The sequence below is a fragment of the Misgurnus anguillicaudatus genome, chromosome 20 (assembly GCF_027580225.2).
Source record: "Misgurnus anguillicaudatus chromosome 20, ASM2758022v2, whole genome shotgun sequence".
In the NCBI taxonomy this organism is placed as follows: domain Eukaryota; kingdom Metazoa; phylum Chordata; class Actinopteri; order Cypriniformes; family Cobitidae; genus Misgurnus; species Misgurnus anguillicaudatus.
Genome location: NC_073356.2, coordinates 17,537,507 through 17,556,729, shown reverse-complemented (window position 1 = coordinate 17,556,729; position 19,223 = coordinate 17,537,507). Strand labels below are relative to the sequence as shown.

Below are 19,223 nucleotides of genomic sequence, written 5' to 3'. Positions count from 1 at the left end.
AATGAGTATGTTCATGTAAAAGATTGAAATCAATGTAAAATCAAATTTTGATGATCCTTATCTCATAATTAGATTGAGACTTTAGACTGGATATTACAGACAGGGTCACACATTGATTTGATGTCTTCTGATTTGATGTTTTCTGACTTGGATCTGTTCAGGAGCAAACCACCATTGCTAAGCTAGGGCTGGAGCTGTGTCTGCTTACCTCAGATGTGGACGCAGAGGTCGAACGCTGGGACGAGCAGGAGCACGAGATGGTTCGGCTTTGCCAAATCGTATCCAGCATGGCGTATTCCATGTATCTTTTCACCAGGTACCGACCTGCCACAGCGACCCTTTTTATAAACTTTATAGTCCATCCATCAGACTATCAAATTGGTTATCAGCTACACTATATCACACAGGAAATTAAGTACAGGGAGCTTGAAGAGACCGTTAGGTTGAACGTTATGAAGAATGTCTGTTCAGGAAAAGCATTTTGTTTTAATCTGGACTCTCCATCAAGCTATATAATCAATTTTATGGATCTTCTAGAAGGATGTTTCATTAACTCTCGGCTGTTTGCTTTTTTACCATCTATCCGTCTTGCATCTGCGATTCAGAGGGGAAGGTCTGCTCAAAACAACACTGGATCTGTTTCACCAAGCTGAGGTACGCAGCGCACACGCTTTCTTGGGTTATTCAATTAAATTTTATGTGTACAGTGCTTTTCACAATTGTTCAATTGTTCCAAAGCAGCTTTACATGAATCAAAACAAGAAAAAACAAAACAAAAGGAAAATCAGCAGACAACAAAAGTAGCAAACTACAGCGCCTAAAATTAAACCGTACTAGTGAGCGAAGTAATAATGTATATTATTACTAATGTATATTACATTATACAATAACCTAGCTGATCCAATAGAAGATTTACTGTATATTAAATACAATATTATACAATTTTATTGGGAATTAAAAATAAAAGTTAAAGGGCAGACTTAAAGGGACCTCTACTTTTTTTTGAAAATAGGCTCATTTTCCAGCTCCCCTAGAGATAAACATTTGATTTTTACCGTTTTGGAATCCATTCAGCTGATCTCCGGATCTGGCACTACCACTTTTAGCATAGCTTAGCATAATCCATGAAATCTGATTAGACCATTTATCATCGCGCAAAAAATAACCAAAGAGTTTCAAAGTTTTTTCTATTTAAAACTTGATCCTTCTGTAGTTACATTGTGTACTAAGACCGGCTGAAAATTACAAGGTGTGATTTTCTAGGCAGATATGGCTAGGACTATACTCTCATTCTGGCGTTATAATCAAGGACGTTGCTGCTGTAACATGGCTGCAGGAGGCGTAGTGATATTACGCATTGCCCGAAAATAGTCCCCTAGGTTACTTTCAATATCAACAATTTTTAATGTTTATTATAATTATGTTCATCATTCAAGTTGTGTAATATTGAATCTTTACTCAGATGTGATGTTATGGATTGTTTTCCAGGTCTTATCAGATCATGGTCTCCAGCTGTGCTCCATCCTGCGCTCCCTCTCCACACAGGTAACACAACCATCATGTCCCAGAGTGGCCTGCAAATACATAGGACCTATAACCACTGACCCTGATACCTGTGGTACAATTTGATTTAATAATCTTAAACCTGACCCACAATGCATTTCCCTAGCTCTAAGTAGAGAATACAGCTTCATCCAGTATTCATCAGTTTAGCATTTACACTGTGAAAGACCTGCAATGCTGTTTTGTGTACAAGGCTTGATTAGGGCTATTAGATTGTTAAAGAAATTATTTGTTTCAAACTTTCTTTTCTTTTTTGTTTCGGTCATGGTTTTAGTGTGGTTACAAAGATTGCCTGGGCTTTCAAGTTTAAAAAAGGATGAAAATGCATGATTTTAAAATTATAAGATAAGTCCATATGGGTCCTTTTCTATATTCCAAGAAGTCATGTAATCATTTTGTGCTTTAAAGTTGTATGGAAAGAATACTACTAAAGTTCTTTAAATTGTTGTTTTACATGGAAAGTAGAGTAAATAATGACAGATATTTCGTTCATCTTTAAATTTCTCTGCCTCAGGAGGTTGATAAAATGTTGGCTGGCAGTGTTTTTCAGATGTGCTGTCTGTTGTGTTCAACCCTTATGTGCAGTAGTTTGATTGTTATGGCCACATGTTGTGTCTGTGTTATAGCTGTTGGATGAAGACAAAATGCTCATTATATCTGAAACAGAGAAGCTGGCAGCCTCATGTCAACAACTGCAGGTCTGTGCCAAGACCCTTGTCCAGGGGAAGAGCGCCATCTTTCAGAAGGTAATGCAGTACAATGAAAGTCTGTTCTGTAGAGCTGTGGTTTTCAATCTTGTCCTAGGGGACCCACTTAGCCTGGTCCAACCAGACTCTCGTACATTCATTTCATTTGTACAGAGAGTCTGGCCACGCTCCATTGCAAAGCGTTACTTCCGTTAAGGAGGGTCCTCTGTTGAAGTTTAAAACTATTGGATCTGCCCAGAGTCACTCTGAATCTGCCATAACCAATCGCTAATGTTTGGTCGTGACGTATGCTACTGTCTATGGACGCTTGTCACTCAGTCTGGCGCACGACCTAAACGTCATCGTTCTTAGCCACCCCCGTCTGTTCGCTGATTGGACCTGCAGATTTTTGCCGGAGAAAACAAAACTCTACACAGCAGTCCCAGACGTTGTGCTGAAGCGAAATGAAAATTAAGCGGAAGCACGTAGGAGGGCGGAGCCAGGCTAGGACCCACTGCTCTGCATATTTTGTATGTATCCCTTAAGCTAGGGCCACACCAAAAGATTTTTTAAAATCTTTTCAGACTGCGCACCACAGGAAAATCTGCTACGATAATCGGTTCAACCACATAGACGATCGGGACCTTACCTAGGGTTGTCGTAAGGAGAAATATTGGCCATATTCAGTCCGATTATCTTATGGTATGTACCTGGCTTTAACTGACACACCCAATTCTGTTCATGGATCTCTCCCTTAATGAGCCGATGATATGAATCAGGTGTGTTAGATAAGGGAGACTGGCTAGGCTCCTTGGTTATCCTGGCTGTGTGCTTCGGGTCATTGTCATGTTGGAAGACCCAGCCTCGACCCATCTTCAATGATCTAACTGAGGAAAGGAGGTTGTTCCCCAAAATCTCACAATACATGGCCCCGGTCATCCTCTCCTTAATTCAGTGCAGTCACCCTGTCCCATGTGCAGAAAAACACCCCCAAAGCATGATGCTACTACCCCCATGCTTCACAGTAGGGATGATGTTCTTGGGATGGTACTCATCATTCTTCTTCCTCAAAACATGTTTAGTAGAATTATGACCAAAAAGTTATATTTTGGTCTCATCTGACCACATGACTTTCTTCTATCCGTGTGTCTCAATTCGTTCCCTAGCTCCCGAGGTCGTGAATCAGTATATCGTGTACACAGGTTCGGGCACTGGTAAGGACCCTAGCTCACTTCACATTGGGACAACGTTCACTTATTTTTCTGTCACGTGGCTGCTTAAGCGCGTTGTGATTATTCACAGCTGTACTCATCAACAACCGGCAAAACCAACATCTATCTGACTTAATTTTAAAAACAGTACATTGTGAAAATGCTGTCAATATTCTCTTACATATCTGTGCATAAAATTGGAGGCATGTAATTACATTTTAAATGTAATAAATATATTTACAATTTTAAATAAATATTATTATTTTAAATATTGAGTAGATTGTGGTCCCTTACTGTGTAGCAATGTGTGTTTACATTTACAACTAAAACAAACGTTTGTCTTTATAAAAGTTCTGTAACATTTCATAAAGTTTATTAAGTTGGATCACATGATGTTCGGTTGACGAGCTTCAGAAAAGGTCACGTGATTTCCGGTTAGGATCGATGCTCACTGGTTTTTGCGTTGCATTGTGGGAATTTTTAGGGAACGAACGTTCCAGTGCACTGAACGGATTTTGCGATTGAGACAGCCCTTAAAATGGCTGACTCCCTGATCAGTGCCCTGACTACTGAACCAGGGAGCTGATTGAGACACACGGCAATGTCTCCTCTGGATCATCCAAATGGTCATTAGCAAACTTAAGACGGGCCTGGACATGTGCTGGTTTAAGCAGGGGAACCTTCTGTGCCATGCATGATTTCAAACCATAATGTCTTAACAGTAACCTTGGAAACGATGGTCCCAGTTCTTTTCAGGTCATTGACCAGCTCCTCCTGTGTAGTTCTGGGCTGATTTCTCATCTATCTTAGAATCATTGAGACCCCACGAGGTGAGATCTTGCATGGAGCCCCAGTCTGAGGGAGATTGACAGTGATGTTTAGTTTCTTCCATTTTCTAATGATTGCTTTAACAGTGGACCTTTTTTCACCAAGTTGCTTGGCAATTTGCCTCTAGCCCTTTCCAGCCTTGTGGAGGTGTTCAATTTTGTCTCTAGTGTCTTTGGACAGCTCTTTGATCTTGGCCATGTTAGTAGTTGGATTCTTACTGATTGTATGGGGTGGACAGGTGTCTTTATGCAGCTAACGACCTCAAACAGGTGCATCTAATTTAGGATAATAAATGGAGTGGAGGTGGACATTTTAAAGGCTGACTCACAGGTCTTTGAGGGTCACAATTGTAGCTGATAGACAGGTGTTCAAATACTTATTTGCCGCTGTATCATACAAATAATTAGTTAAAAAAATCATACATTGTGATTTCTAGATGGTTTTTTTTTTGATTATGTCTCTCACAGTGGACATGCACCTACGATGACAATTTCAGACCCTCCATGATTTCTAAGTGGGAGAACTTGCTGCAAAATAGCAGGGTGTTCAAATACTTATTTTCCTCACTGTATATTGTTTTTGTTTTGGACCTGCTGAAGTTTAAAGGGTTTTAATAAGAACATGTAGACTGTATATGTCACGGACTGGCGTGGAGATTAGATGATAAATTAATTGCTTTTCCCCTAATCTATTTGACCTTCCTCTATTTCCAAACACCTGATAAAATAGGAGGCTGTCCAGGGTCATCTCTCAGTTTTGATAAAGCAAAGGTCACAGCCGAAGGAGGTTTTTAATTGGTTTATATGCGCGAGATGTGCTGTGGAACCAAGAAAACGATCCTTGGAAAACAATCAGAATCTCTCCAGGAACCGCTTGCGCTTTCCAAGTGTACTTTTTTAGACAACCAATTATAAGCGAACCAGGCGGTTCCACAAATCATGTGTCAAAAATGTATAGATTGTTCTTGAGAAAAGATTATGTAAGCCCAAACAAGCAGCCATGCCGCACTTGTTAAAAAATGTAGTTGTGCAGTTTGGTGAGCTAATGATGCGTCTGTGTTTTGTTTTTTTCAGGTTGACGCATCCATACAGAATACCAAAGGCATACTTACAGTGGTGGTCTACCTGCTGCCCACATGTAATAAAATCATCAGGAAGGTTGGTTACAACACACGGCTCTGATATGATCTAAATTTGCTTGCTCTTTAATGATTTGTAAAACATATGTGTGTATAATTTTGATCTTTAAATTAAATCCTAGTGTAAATTAGATCGTATTGGTGTGGGCTCTCCACCACACTGGAGGGACAAACAGCTGAACGCACCCATCAGCGAAGAGACTCTGAACGGCAAGGGCTCCAACGGCTTCGGGGTCAAATCCCTCGAGCATCACATGGCCAATCTAACGTTCCTGGAGAGCAAATAGCCGCTCCAAAGAGCGTAAACCAAAGCCGTTTACGCACACAATGCACTCACAACATGCCATTCTTTGTGCTTTTGCCCGTTTGCTTTGTGGTGTTTAATAGCGTTAGCGTTACCAGCCTCATTCCAGACACCAAAAAATATTGAAGAAACCTCTGCATTGCATGTGTTTAAGTCATTATGCAACTGTTTGAGTATAATGGCTGGTAAATAAGCTATGGTTTTAACCCAGACAATATTCGACTACAACAGTACTTTACTTATTTTGAAGCAGGACAAACTGTACACTGTATTTAACATAACTGCCTCATGTAAAAGTTGATGCCAAATATATCCACTGTTTTTATCATCTTCCTACACTGGTCTTGCCACAAGGTGGTCTGCTCGGAGCTGAAATGCACAATTTCAGTGACTTTGGATATATAGCGCCATAATGTTAAAAGGTTCTGGTTGAGCGTTAAAGGGGAGGAACATCATTTTCCAAAGAGGCATTTCTGAAGGATGTTCATGAATAAAGAATCAGTTCCTTAAAGTGTACTTTGTAATATGGACTGCCTTGTAGGTCACTGTGATTTGTATTTTTATGTCAATATAAAAATGTAAGCTAAGGTTTGGTACATTAACCTAAAAGGCTGGGGTGACTGTATTTGAATTAATAGGTTAAACTGTTGTGTACTGAAAGGAAAATTTTAATGTGGCACAGATAAAAAGACACTTCTGTATTAGGGTTTTATTCACTCATACCTGTTCTAGTGATATACAGTTGATCCTCTGATTCATCCTACAGTCAATCAGCCATAAGCTTTAGAGATGATTGTGCAGCTATAAGCAGTTGTATTAGTACTGGACCGTTGAATGATTGTTTAATCACAAAAAATCTAAATATATGTTATTTTTCTTAAAATATGATGTCTGCGTGATTTATTTATTAAACTAGTTTGAACTGTATTAATTAAAGAGACACTCCACTTTTTTTTAAAAATATTAAAATTTTCTAGCTCTCCTAGAATTAAACATTTGATTTTTACGGTTTTGGATTCCATTCAGCCGATCTCTCCACTTTTAGCATAGCTTAGCATCATCCACTGAATCTGACTAGACCATTAGCATCTCGCCAAAACATAACCAAAAAGTTTTGATACCTTTCCTATTTCAAACCTGACTCTTCTCTGTATCGTGTACAAAGACTGACAGAAAACTAAAAGTTGCAACCTCTTGGCAGATATGGCTAGGAACCATACTCTCATTCTGGCGTAATAATCAAGGACTTTGCTGCCGCAACATGGCTGCAGGATGCGCAATGAAACTATGCTCTTTCCGAAAATAGTCCCCTGCTATTGAAAGTTAGCAAGGGGACTATTTTCGGGCAGTGCTCAATATCATTGCGCCTGCTATTGAAAGTAACCAAGGGGACTATTTTCGGGCAGTTGCGTAATATCATTGTGCCTCCTGCAGCCATGTTACGGCAGCAAAGTGCCCGATTAGTATAGTTCCTAACCATATCCGCCTAGAAAATCGCAACTCCCAACTTTTCGTCGGTCTTAAGCCGCCTTTCCACTGCACACGACAAACGACGGCTGATATGCCGGAAGTCATTCATTTCCTATGAAGAGTCGCAAAGGGGTTGCGTGAGGTGCCGACCATCTGCGGATGCGTAAATATCGGATCCGTTTTGAGCGTTGGATCCGTTAAAAAATTTGAACTTGTGCGACTAAACCGCATGCGATATGTCGACCGGAAGTTATGTATTTCATTGTATTCCAATCACAAACTGTGTGTGAGGTGAAAATGATCAATCCTTTTGGTTTAACTCAATTAGTAACACTTGAATCCTTAAAAAACACTTTTGATTTCTGATAAGTAATACATTATTAATTTAATTCGTGTATGTTATTACTTTAATCTTGTCTTTATATGTTGTCTCCAAAAATATTTGCTATCTTTGTCATATATGCATAGCTGTTTATTGTTTCATTCATTTGCGTTCACTTATTTATTCCACTATGGGAAACACATTAGAATTAAGCCTCTTGCGCTGGAATGAGCTTCTCTCCCATATACGATTAAACTGAAACTTCATTACGACTGCCAGTAGGGGGAGAACTCCGACTGTTGTTTCCGTATGTCGTGTGCAGTGGAAAGGCGGCTTTAGTACACAATGTAACTACAGAAGAGTCAAGTTCCAAATAGGAAAAACATCCAAACTCTTTAGTTTTTCTCAGCACGATGCTAATGGTCCAACCAGACTCAATGGATCATGCCAAGCTATGCCAAAAGTGGTACCGCACGACCCGGAGATCAGCTGAATGGACTCCAAAACGCCAAAAATCCAATGTTTAACTCTAGGGGAGCTAGGAGCTCTAGGAAAATGAGCTGGAAATGATATTTTCGAAAAAGTGGAGTGTCCCTTTAAATTAACATATTAAATGGGCCCAGATGGGAGTCTTTTCCTTTTATTAAGCGTTTATAGATGGTCTGCAAAACTTAAACTGTTTCATAGCAACATGAGGGAAAATTTGTCTGTGAACATTCAGACCTTTCCTCAAAATTAAAACGAAACAATAAATGAAATACAAAAAACCTTGACATGAGCTTGTTCGTGTATCTCATGAATTCTGGTGCAGACCACCAAAATGCAAATGTCTGTTCAGAGCTCCCTTACAGTGCAATGCAGTAAAATCCAGGATTGCCTAAAGATCTAATTTCAGGTGGGTTCTTAAGCGCCAGGCAACTGGGGCACCATTTGCTTTTGCCTTCTTGAAGTTGTTCTTCAGTCAAACACTCGTTCCAGCTGTACTCAGGAAGGCTCTTGATTGTTTGTTCTTTTAGAGATGACCTCCTCATATTGTTCTCTAGTCAAGAGGCCTTCGGTGATGCTCTTACTTTCTTCAAATTTAGGTAGTATAACAGCAATGTACCCCTCTGTGGAAGGCTGTACGATTAAAGAAAAAAAACAGAATTGGTCTTACAATACAAGTATATAAAGTTATCCATTATCACTAAATGTTGAAATTACATTTCTGTAATATTTTAAAATGAGATGAAAACGGAAACAGGTGGTTACCTTTTCCAGTAACAGATCTGGCCTGTTAAGAATAGCTTCATTTACTTCTAAGAGGCGTCCTCTGATACAACTGTGCAAGAATCGCAAGCAGATTATTTTAGCAAACACAGAAATAAAGTGATATTAGATCTACAGTTTTAGTGTGTGGTTAAAAGCCAATAAGACTTACCTATATATCGTATACTCTTCCTCATCTGTACATGTTATTCTACATAGAGGGGCAAAGTCTGTGAGGAACTGACCTCCCTGTATAGTAAAACACACATTTACACATTGATAATTGCAATTCATGTGTTATATAGGTTACAGCATATAATTCACTAAAGACAATCCTTCTGTATGAAGGGAAAAAATTTACTGGTGACGGGTACAGGCACTTACTCTCTTTGACTTTCCAGAAACTTTGTTCTTCAGACGGCTGCACCCGTCACTGATCTGATAGTTGATGTTTTTGATTTTTCTTCCATTCTGAAGGATGGGGTGGGATTCAGCAAGTGTGATGACACAAATCCTGAAAAGGAGAAAATATGGAGATTACATTTTACGCCTGAGCCACTAAAATACAAAATCATGCAGTTGGTAAGCTATAGTGTATAGTATTGAGATGATATAGTGCAGAAACAACACTATATACAGTAGATGTAGGAATAAAGAGGGTTTCGATTTAGAAACATGCGTTACCTATTGGAGTGTTGTAGAATGCAGTGATCCTCAAGTGCTTTTCCCTTTAAATCTGCACATGTATAAAACAAATCAGATTATCATCTGTTAGCAGTTAACATCTTCATACTTCATCAGTTACGGTGATGCTTCAGAATGCTTACTCAAAATACTAAACCACAATGCAATCTTTACCCAGCATGCTATTATTAATGTTCAGCACACATTACCTGTTCTGTACCAACGGGTAAAATATCGGTCAACTACTGATGGAGTTGTTCTGTCTTCCATGATATATACCACTTAAAAACAGCACTTTGTCGGAAAAACATATGAGAGAAAAACAAACAAACACTTGAGTTTTAAGCCGGACCACAAATCTTGCTACACAAGAAATCGTCTCGTCAGAATTCACTTCCGGTTGAATTAAGATGTTGGTATCTGTCGTTGTATAACGGTACAAATATACACGATTTAATAATATTTCATAGAAATTGTTATTCATCTCAATTTATTGTTTTCAAACTTAGTGTTAGAAACGCAAATGTAATAACATACTGCGGAACTACTGTAGTGCTGAATGTTTTCAGAGGGCAGTTTAACTGTAACACGCAGACAGCGGCACTAAAGATGGAAACGTCTGTAATGGACACATGTTATGTGTCTTGTTGTGCCAACCGCACTCCTAATGCTGTGTCATGGGGCAGAGGAGGTCTCATCGCATTTGGGACATGTAATTCAGTTGCCATTTATAATCCGCAGGTATTGACTGTATTGTTTTTCTTTCAGATTGAGTGTAAATGATGTAACTTCAGATGATGCTTCATAGTTACTTCTCACTAGTGATCACTGACTATGACATTAAATAAAGTTTCGATTTTTTGTAATGCATTGACGTGGAAAATATATATTCACACTTACATTCAAAATATATAAAGTAGTTTCTTAATGAATAATGATACATAATAAATCTATCTAATCGAAGGGGCAGGTGTCTCACCTTTGTTTATTTTTTATTCTCGTCAGGAAATTAAGATAGTCGAGGTCCTGAACAAACATACTGGAAGGGTGAATACTGTCCAGTGGGTGTACAAAAATGACTGCAGTAAGTCTGAAATCTGTAATAAACAGTATTCCTAAGTATTTTTAAACTTGAAAAGTTATTTCTTTACAAATGATTTGTGCTTGTTAGAAAATGACAATTCTACGTAGTAAATGTACTCCATAACTATTTGTAAAACATGATTCTACTTTTATTATTTTAAATGTAACCTATATTACTTCTACAGTAGACACTCAAAACAAAGTGAAGGACAGAAACCTGATCTTTCTGTTTCTGTAGGTTCAGAAACACAGTTGGTGTCTGGTGGGTCTGATAATAATGTTATTGTTTGGGAGAAGCATGATGGAAAGGTACATCTTACAAATTATGAATATTAACACACCTATAGTGACAAAAATGCTTGTGGAACAACACATCGTATATATTCTGCTAGGTATCTCAGATTTATTGGTATATTTAACCAAAACTTAAGCTAAAATAAATGTAAAGTAATACGTATATTAACCACAAAAACAGTAACAACTTTTCAGTCATAGCTCTAAAGAAGTTACTGTTTTTTATTGACTTCATCTCTGTTTATCTTCTATCACAGTTCACTGTATGTGCAGTATGTTCAGGGCACTCAGGGCCGGTGTGTGCAGTGGATGCTGTTTCTCTATCCTCTCACTTACTGCTGGCCTCAGTATCATCTGACTCTACTGTTAAACTTTGGACATGCACCTCTGATAAAGGTAAAAAAGATGGTGATTATGAATTTAAAAGCTTTTAATTGCATAGCTTAAAATCATTAGAGGACCTTTCCTTTTCTCCAAGCCTGACATCTGCTGGTTAGATACTGTAAATTATTATTATTTCTTTAAATTAGAACTCTTTCAGTGTTGTTGTACAGAGACAATGGAACAATTTATGTTAAAATCATGTGTAAAACATTATGAATATTAGTTATATATTTTACAAATCACACTAATAATAATATAATAATCTCAAGAATTTTAGCTGGACTAGCCGATACCATATTGATATTAGTACAGAAATATTTGTTTTATATATGTTTTTTTTTATTAGGTATCGGGCCATTTGATTGACATGAGATAAATTAAGCAGCACTGTTAAATAGTGGTAAATAGGAAACTCTAGTTTCCAGATCTACAAAAAAAATGTGTGCCCCTACATTGGGATGATATATAAAAATCTGATTTGAATATTAACAAATTAGTACTTAATAAATTGCAGAAATACTTTCCAGTATTGCAAACAAATTGCATAGGACTCATTCGGGCATGGTGAAAATAGCATATAGTGTTTCACTTGTGCCTGCGTCCCAGATGGTGCCCCTGATCTGGACTTGCGGTCCCATGGACTTGCAATGGCTGCCGGTATCCCCAAGATCATAGTGCAGTGGCAAGGCTAAATAAGGGCCAGTGGCAAGGCTAAATAAGGGCCAGGGTGGCACTGGCCCACTCAGATTGACGGCTGGCCCACCCAGTCAGAAGATACACAAAATATAAGCAAAAGACATCACGCATAAATGATAATAATCTCTTTAATAATAATTGCTCAAATGCACATTATAACCCTAACCCTAACTTCTGTAGCTTTAAAAAGATAAATTATATTTAATTTATAGAATGAAGAAGACTGGAGTAGTGTTTATTCATTTTCTTTTCCTATTACTGTTATATTTTATTTGTAACTTTGTTCTTTTCTATTTCCATATGCTTATAATTTCTTGATTAATTCTTGTTTTATTTTCCTTATTATTTTTTGCTGATCCAAAATATTATCCAATCAAAAATGTAATGTAATTTAAGAGTAGGCATTGAGATCCACTCAGTTTAAAATAGCCGTCGGGTGTCCGATTTTTCATTTTGGGTTAAAAAAGAGTTTTGGTTAATATGCACCCTTAAAGGGATAGGAAGATATTTTGAGAAATGTTTGTAACCAAACTGTTCGTGGACCCCATTCACGTCCATAGTAGAAAAAATAATACTGTATTGTAAGTGAATAGGGTCCACAAACAGTTTGCTTACAAAAATGTCTTAAAATATCTTCCTTTGTGTTCATCAGAACAAAGAAATTTATACAGGTTTGTTACAACATGAAAGGGAGTAAATGATGACAGAAAGAATTTTCATTTTTGGCTGAACTATCCCTTTAAGGCGCACTTTTCCTTAGCCCACACTTGCCCGAGCTTCACGGCAGACTTATTCTTGACAGTCAAAGGGCCGTTACATCACGAAAGCGTGGACTTGTAGGAAGACCATGGGACAGGGCCTGTTTTAGGCTTCAGATTGGTGATCATTAGGGCCCCATTGTGGCCACTATGCACCGTCGGTGTTGGTATTGGTTGAAACACCTATACTGTTAAATATGTACTTGTTACGGCATAATAAAGTAGTCCACATGTGTTTAGTTTGGATGAGCTTGTTTTTGACACTTAAAATATTTTTGCATAGTTTCCTCATGGCATGCAATGATGGTGAATTGCATCATTCTCTACCATTCATGACATTTATCTAATTAGCTGTCTGCCGAGACACAGAAACAGATTTTCTTTTATCCCAAATTATTATGGGCATATCATCATATTTAATTTCAGGCCAGGAGTTTTACCTACAGGTTTACCGGGTAATTGCTGTAATATAGTTAGATTGTTTGGACTGTTCTAACCAACTATAAAAGAAAAAGTTATTATTCTTATCAGAATTTATCATGAGCTGGCAGGTTGGTGGTAATGTCTGGAGTTTCTGCTCTCTTCATTAGCTGAATGCCTGCAGACCATATCTTTCGGCAGCGGGTTTGTGATGGATGTCTCCTTGGCACTGTTGCCAGGCAGCAGAGGTGAGCTGTGCCCGCCGTTCTGTGTTGATTTGCTACATTGTCCATCTGTATCACATGTTGAAATCTCATTCTGTGCTTTAAATATGTCCTGGGGCGATGTTATACTGCCTCTTACCTTTCATTCACTGCTGGGCTGTAGCTGTATTTTGCTTCTAGATGCTGTTTAAAGACTTCGTCACTTGTCAACCTCAGAGATTTGTCCTTGTGAGGCACAGGAGGATAATTACATCTTTTCTTCTCGCAGTTCCTGTACTTGCCTGTGGGGGCGACGATAGCAAAGTGCACCTGTATGTGCAGAACAATGAACTGGTATGGTTGTTAGGTTGTTTATTAATTGTTATGTATCTTTTACTTACATTAATTAAAATTGTTTTTGAGGCGTTCCAGCTCTTTTGTAAATCATCAGGCCAGAAGGCATCCAAAGGGGATCATACAGTATCTCAGGATCAGAATATTAGGGAAATAGGATTCACTTTGAGATTAAATTTGAGCTAAAATTGTCGATACATAAATTTGGGCTCTTTTGACACATGAAACCATATAATGTGAATTTTTACACCGGTAAGCACCATAACCTATCTGTTTTAAATGTGATGTTTTGCATGTTGCCTGTGGATTTGTTCAGTTTCAGAGGGTTTTGACACTGGCTGGTCACGAGGACTGGATTCGAGGTGTGGAATGGGCCAACAGAGGTAATGAATTTATGCACTCCTATATTGGTTATAGGTTCAAAGAGTGTTTCGCCACTGTTTTGTAACCACTAGTGGAGATTACAATGTGTTTTTCCAGTATTTGTAAAAGGGCGAACCCATGATTGCTCGTGGGGGAATTGCAGGGGGTTCGTGAGTTGATGAAAAAATACAATTATTATAATTAAATCATAAAATTTAAATTAAAAAGTGAAATAAAATACTTACGAACAAAATATATATTTGTTAATCTGCTTGTCATGTGACCATTACACAACACTACAATATATCAGAAAACTGAATACTCATGCAAAATGTTATGTACCAATAAAAGAAATGACCAGATGAAGGTCCAATAACTGCTGGTAATATTAACAATAATTATGTAAAATGCTACTAATAAAAACTTGAAAACATGCAAATGTGATATTACGTTATTGAAATATTTACTTAAAATTTTTGGTTGTACCTTTAGTAAATAATTTAGGTCAAGGGGGTTCTGCAGACAAAAACTTTGAAAACCCCTGGTCTACCCTAAAGCCACCAGATCATAATTCACCCCAAAATCAAATAAAAAATAAATTGTTTTCATGTTTATGATGAAATCCTTATTTTCGGTCCCATCCAACTTTTATATTGCAAATTTCACATTCATTACCAAAATGATAAACATATTAATTAAATTGTGATTTAATTGTATATCATTGAAAAATATGTTTTAATGGTTATGGAGATTTTAATTGACAAAAAGTAATTGTGCTTAGACCAGATGAGTTTCATTATTACATTACAGTAATGGAAATTTTATCACAGTCATCAATCAAGAATAACAATAGTTACAAATCAGAATTATTCCTTTTTGAAATATGATGTGAATGTGTTTCTATGAGCTAAAGGTACATTTAAAGAAGATACAGGCCATGTTTCGTTTCAGAAGGCTGCATCGTTCGCATTCCTCCGGAGGTTGCATCCTCTGAGAGATGCTATATGCGGAGGGTCATCAACCTAGAATTAAACGAGACGTCCTTCATAGGACATTCAACAGACAAAAAACGTATTATATCTCTATACTGTACATTAAGGTATTATTTTTATAGCTGATCCTACTGATCCGTCTGTTAAATTGCCACAGATGACACATGTTATCATAATATGTAAATCACAATTTAAATGGGTGTGCATTATAAAAAAATTGCATTACCTCAATATTTTTAATATTTAAAAAGGTGCCTTATACATTATGTGTGTAAGGTAATTTAATTTAACCTTATCGTCTAAGGTAAAACTATTTAAAAACTTGAAACTACTCTTACATTTAAACACCACATCTTCACTAGTATTTACAGCTGCCGGTGTGTAGAATGACGTTGTTTGCCACGACGCAAGGAATTGTGGGTTACTTGCAGCAGTGAATGGTATATGCATCCTCTAAATTCCCATGAAAGAAGGTTGCAGTCTTATCTGAAATGAGACAGCCTTATGACGTATGCAGGATTCGAATGCGACCTCTGGAGGATGCACGCAGTCTACTGAAACGAGACACAGCTACAGTATTCTGCTTGTGCTGTCCTGTTCTTTTATAATGCATGGGACTTGCGCTTGCTGTTAATCTAAAGGGAGCTTTTGCTCAAATATTTAAGCAGGAAAGCATCACATACTGTCGTTTCATTCATCAATGTGTGTTTGAATGTTTAGATGGAGAGCTCCTGCTAGCCAGCTGTTCTCAGGACTGTCTGATCAGAGTTTGGAGGCTGTTTGCCAAGACTGCTGCTGAACTAGAGCAACAGACTGACACTGTCATCAAAATGAAGGAGGATGTCTTTGAAGTGTCTGGAGATGGTGAGGTTGCCTTGAGATGATGATTACTGTAAAGTTTAATATTTGATTATTCCTAAACTGTAAATCCATGTCATGATTTATTAAGCTTGTTCTTTGTTTGGTTAACAATTTGCTAGTAAAATCCCACATGCAAGTTACAACTTACTAAGAAAAGTTAGAAGTAGTCTGGTAAATATATTATTATTTAGCCTATATGTGACCTTGTCTGTGAAGTCTCATAATCTAATTATGATTTCAAATATTGATTTCACTTTATTTCTATCATTGATATAAGAATATTAAAGGGGACATTTCACAAGACTTTTTTAAAATGTCAAATAAATCTTTGGTGTCTCCAGAGTACATATATGAAGTTTTAGCTCAAAATAAATGTTAAAATTGCCACTATGTAGGTGTCAGCAAAAATGTGCCATTTTGGGTGTGTCCTTTTAAATGCAAATGAGCTGATCGCTGCACTAAATGGCAGTGTCGTGGTTGGATAGTGCAGGGGCGGTATTATCCCCTTCTGACATCACAGGGGGAGCCAAATTTCAATTACCTATTTTTTCACATCCTTACAGAAAATGGTTTACCAAAATTAAGTTACTGGGTTGATCTTTTTCACATTTACTGGGTTAATAGAAGCTCTGGGGACACGATTATAGCACTTAAACATGGAAAAAGTCAGATTTTCATGATATGTCCCCTATAAAGATTTCAAGGTTATATTTTCAAAAAAATGTCTTTACATTATGTACATTAAGTAGATCACACAAAAAATGACTTTCTGTTCTTAGTGTTTGCTGTGACTCTTGAAACTGTGTTAGCTGGTCACGAAAACTGGGTTTATGGAATTCACTGGCAACCTCCACTCATCAAAGGTATTCCTGCATGCTTTTATTCTCCTGATGCTTTTTTTTTTGTTGTTTAAGCAGGGTCGCAGGCAATAAACGTCGATCTCTTTTTTACTTTATAACCTTTATGAGCTATGCAATTATCTGCTTTGTCCAAGCTTTTGTTTTATTACTTGTTGTCTCCCCCTATAGGTGACTCAGTGGAACAGCCTCTGAAATTGCTGTCTGCATCAATGGACAAGACCATGATCTTATGGGGACCAGAGGAGGATTCAGGTGTGTGGGTAGAGCAGGTCAGTCACATCACTTACTTTTTACCAAATAGTGTTGTATTATTAACATTTTAAATCTAATTTTGTGTATTTGATTAGAAAAATCTGTTCAAATAATCAATGTACACGTATATTAGTTCACATTTTCAGTACGGCATTCCTCTATCATACTGTGCATTTGTCAAACCTGGTACATAATTCGGATATCCCATGCATATGGAAATGTGCATGCGTCTGCCTGTCTCCCATCTGTCTTCTCTATCTGTTCTGTGAAGCTCTTGCATCAGTGGACTTTTACACCTTCCACCTCTCCATGTGCCATCTGACCATACGCTGCCAACTCTGTCAAATTCAATCCACATGCAGAGAATTTCACAGATAAGCTTGTTCTCTTCCATAGAGCGACTGTGAATGATTGGCAAGTTTTTCTCGGAAATGGTATGGCAGTACCTCGGATAACCTCAAAGCGGGATGATGCCTTCTTATTTTATTTTAGTTATAATAGGATGTTTTGATTGGCGTCCCAGCAGCAGATAACAGGCATGGCTTGGTGGTTTATTAATAAGAAAAACTAACTTTGATCTCAGGGCTTAGATCACTGCTCTGCATAAAGGCTCCTGAATCTGACGCTTGTCGTACAATGTCTCGCATGTTTTGTCATGCTTTAGCACGTCCAATTAAATGAAAGGGTGTGAAGTGCAGCAGTGAGAAGTCTAGGCTAGGTATTAGGTTATTGTACATGGTTACAAAAGGGGAGATCGTATTCCCTACTGTGTGTTGCATGTGTCTTCTGTGTCATGCGGTAAAGGGCATTCGATATGAGGTAAGTGTGATCTAGGTTATCTGATGTGAATTAGAGCCTTTGAACTGACATGTTCCCCGCCTACAACGAAAACGAATGTCTGTTATCATATCTAATTCTCACCGCCTGATCCCCGATTTTGACTTTCAGTTTAAGTGCAATTTAAGACGGCATTATTTTTGGACTTACGCATCTGGCAGATGCTTTTGTCCAAAGCGACTTACAGTGCATTCAAGGTATGCATTTTTCATCCATATGTGTCCTCCCTGGGACATGGTTTAAATAAATCCAGGACTAGGCTTTGGTTATATAACAATTAAGTTGTTCATACATTCCTTACAAAAACAATACTTGTGTGCATCTTGAGACAAAACAATGGCACTAATATATGTTAAGATATATGTCAGTGCAAGATGTTTTTAAGGCTGCTTAAACATGCATTTTCGTCTGGGACTCGGATAAAGTTGAGAGAGATCATTATTTATCTCTGCATATTTTACAAAACTACTTGTGCTGTTTAAAAAAAATGATCTACAGTGATAAGTTTGTAGCGTAAAGCCAGAAGTGTGGTCGATTGTTTGTTTGTTTGTTTGTTTGTTTAAACAAGTGGGTCCGCATACAGTGCGCATGACACAATTTTCGTCACTAGAAGAGTTGGCATGTACTGAATGCACACCACTGGAGTTTTGAAACCTGCGTACATTGTAAGTTTAGGTCGTGTATGCGTCTACAGGAGAATGTATGTAGTATGCAGCCAAGGAGATGCTTTGCATTTTGTTGCAGTGCGCATGCATCGGACGTCTGTTTACATGTACTAGTCAAGCAAACTGTACTTCGTAAGTCTGGCATTCCACCATGCACATAAGTTCGCATACAGGTGATTCTCACAAAATCCTTAGAAAGTGTCCAGCATCAGATTTAAAAAAAAGCCCTTGAAGCCAATTTTTTTGCACATATAAGATTAAGGTCTGAACTTACTAAAACTATTATTTTTAGAGAATTTAAAAATATTTCCTATAGAATTTTTAACATTTTTTAGATTATCGTTATAAAAAAATTATCATTACCGCAACATGATATTACATTAAATATATGTATTTACAAACTCATGTTTCGGTAATGAGAACTAAAAAGTTGTCTAGGTACTATGACAAACAAAATTTCAACTTTTATCTGCAGAAAAAAAATAAGAACTGCTTACCCATAGATATGTATAAAGGCTAGATGGCTCAAGGTGGAGTCCCTAACGGCATCACCTGGCGGCCATCTTACGACAGGGCGCTCGCTCACTCGTAGCATTGAGTTTAGTGGTGCAGGTACTTTTGAATGACCGTGGCTTGCTCGACTTTCTGCCGATTTTCAAACGGTTTGGATTTTTACAAACGTTATTAACGTGGCTATAATTCTGGATGCTTTAACATGTTTCATGAATTTATTTTTTATTTTTAGTA

At 37.6% G+C, this 19,223-nt stretch overlaps 3 protein-coding genes across 3 annotated transcripts in view; 2 read left to right on the top strand and 1 right to left on the bottom strand.

Annotated features, from left to right (window-relative positions):
- The window catches only part of ctnnal1 (catenin (cadherin-associated protein), alpha-like 1), a 77,614-nt gene extending 71,001 nt beyond the window's left edge, over nucleotides 1-6,613 (top strand). The window contains exons 14-19 of the mRNA XM_055219469.2: nucleotides 162-316; nucleotides 606-654; nucleotides 1,489-1,545; nucleotides 2,190-2,309; nucleotides 5,362-5,445; nucleotides 5,549-6,613. Of these exons, the coding sequence (XP_055075444.2) occupies nucleotides 162-316; nucleotides 606-654; nucleotides 1,489-1,545; nucleotides 2,190-2,309; nucleotides 5,362-5,445; nucleotides 5,549-5,713 (630 nt within the window). The 3' untranslated portion in view covers nucleotides 5,714-6,613. The remainder of the gene's footprint in view (nucleotides 1-161; nucleotides 317-605; nucleotides 655-1,488; nucleotides 1,546-2,189; nucleotides 2,310-5,361; nucleotides 5,446-5,548) is intronic.
- A 1,533-nt stretch (nucleotides 6,614-8,146) lies between these two features.
- On the bottom strand, nucleotides 8,147-9,834 carry abitram (actin binding transcription modulator). The gene is made up of 6 exons (XM_055219470.2): nucleotides 9,664-9,834; nucleotides 9,455-9,506; nucleotides 9,155-9,284; nucleotides 8,943-9,019; nucleotides 8,774-8,843; nucleotides 8,147-8,641 (listed from the first exon to the last, which is right to left on the bottom strand). The coding sequence occupies exons 1-6, from the start codon at nucleotides 9,722-9,724 to the stop codon at nucleotides 8,507-8,509; spliced, it is 525 nt and encodes a 174-aa protein (XP_055075445.1). The 5' UTR covers nucleotides 9,725-9,834; the 3' UTR covers nucleotides 8,147-8,506.
- A 171-nt stretch (nucleotides 9,835-10,005) lies between these two features.
- Nucleotides 10,006-19,223, top strand: part of elp2 (elongator acetyltransferase complex subunit 2) — a 35,485-nt gene continuing 26,267 nt past the window's right edge. Inside the window, exons 1-10 of the mRNA XM_055219468.2 lie at nucleotides 10,006-10,195; nucleotides 10,460-10,538; nucleotides 10,776-10,846; nucleotides 11,089-11,227; nucleotides 13,260-13,337; nucleotides 13,582-13,646; nucleotides 13,963-14,029; nucleotides 15,722-15,865; nucleotides 16,642-16,725; nucleotides 16,891-16,991. Coding sequence (XP_055075443.2) covers nucleotides 10,064-10,195; nucleotides 10,460-10,538; nucleotides 10,776-10,846; nucleotides 11,089-11,227; nucleotides 13,260-13,337; nucleotides 13,582-13,646; nucleotides 13,963-14,029; nucleotides 15,722-15,865; nucleotides 16,642-16,725; nucleotides 16,891-16,991 — 960 coding nt within the window. The 5' untranslated portion in view covers nucleotides 10,006-10,063. The remainder of the gene's footprint in view (nucleotides 10,196-10,459; nucleotides 10,539-10,775; nucleotides 10,847-11,088; nucleotides 11,228-13,259; nucleotides 13,338-13,581; nucleotides 13,647-13,962; nucleotides 14,030-15,721; nucleotides 15,866-16,641; nucleotides 16,726-16,890; nucleotides 16,992-19,223) is intronic.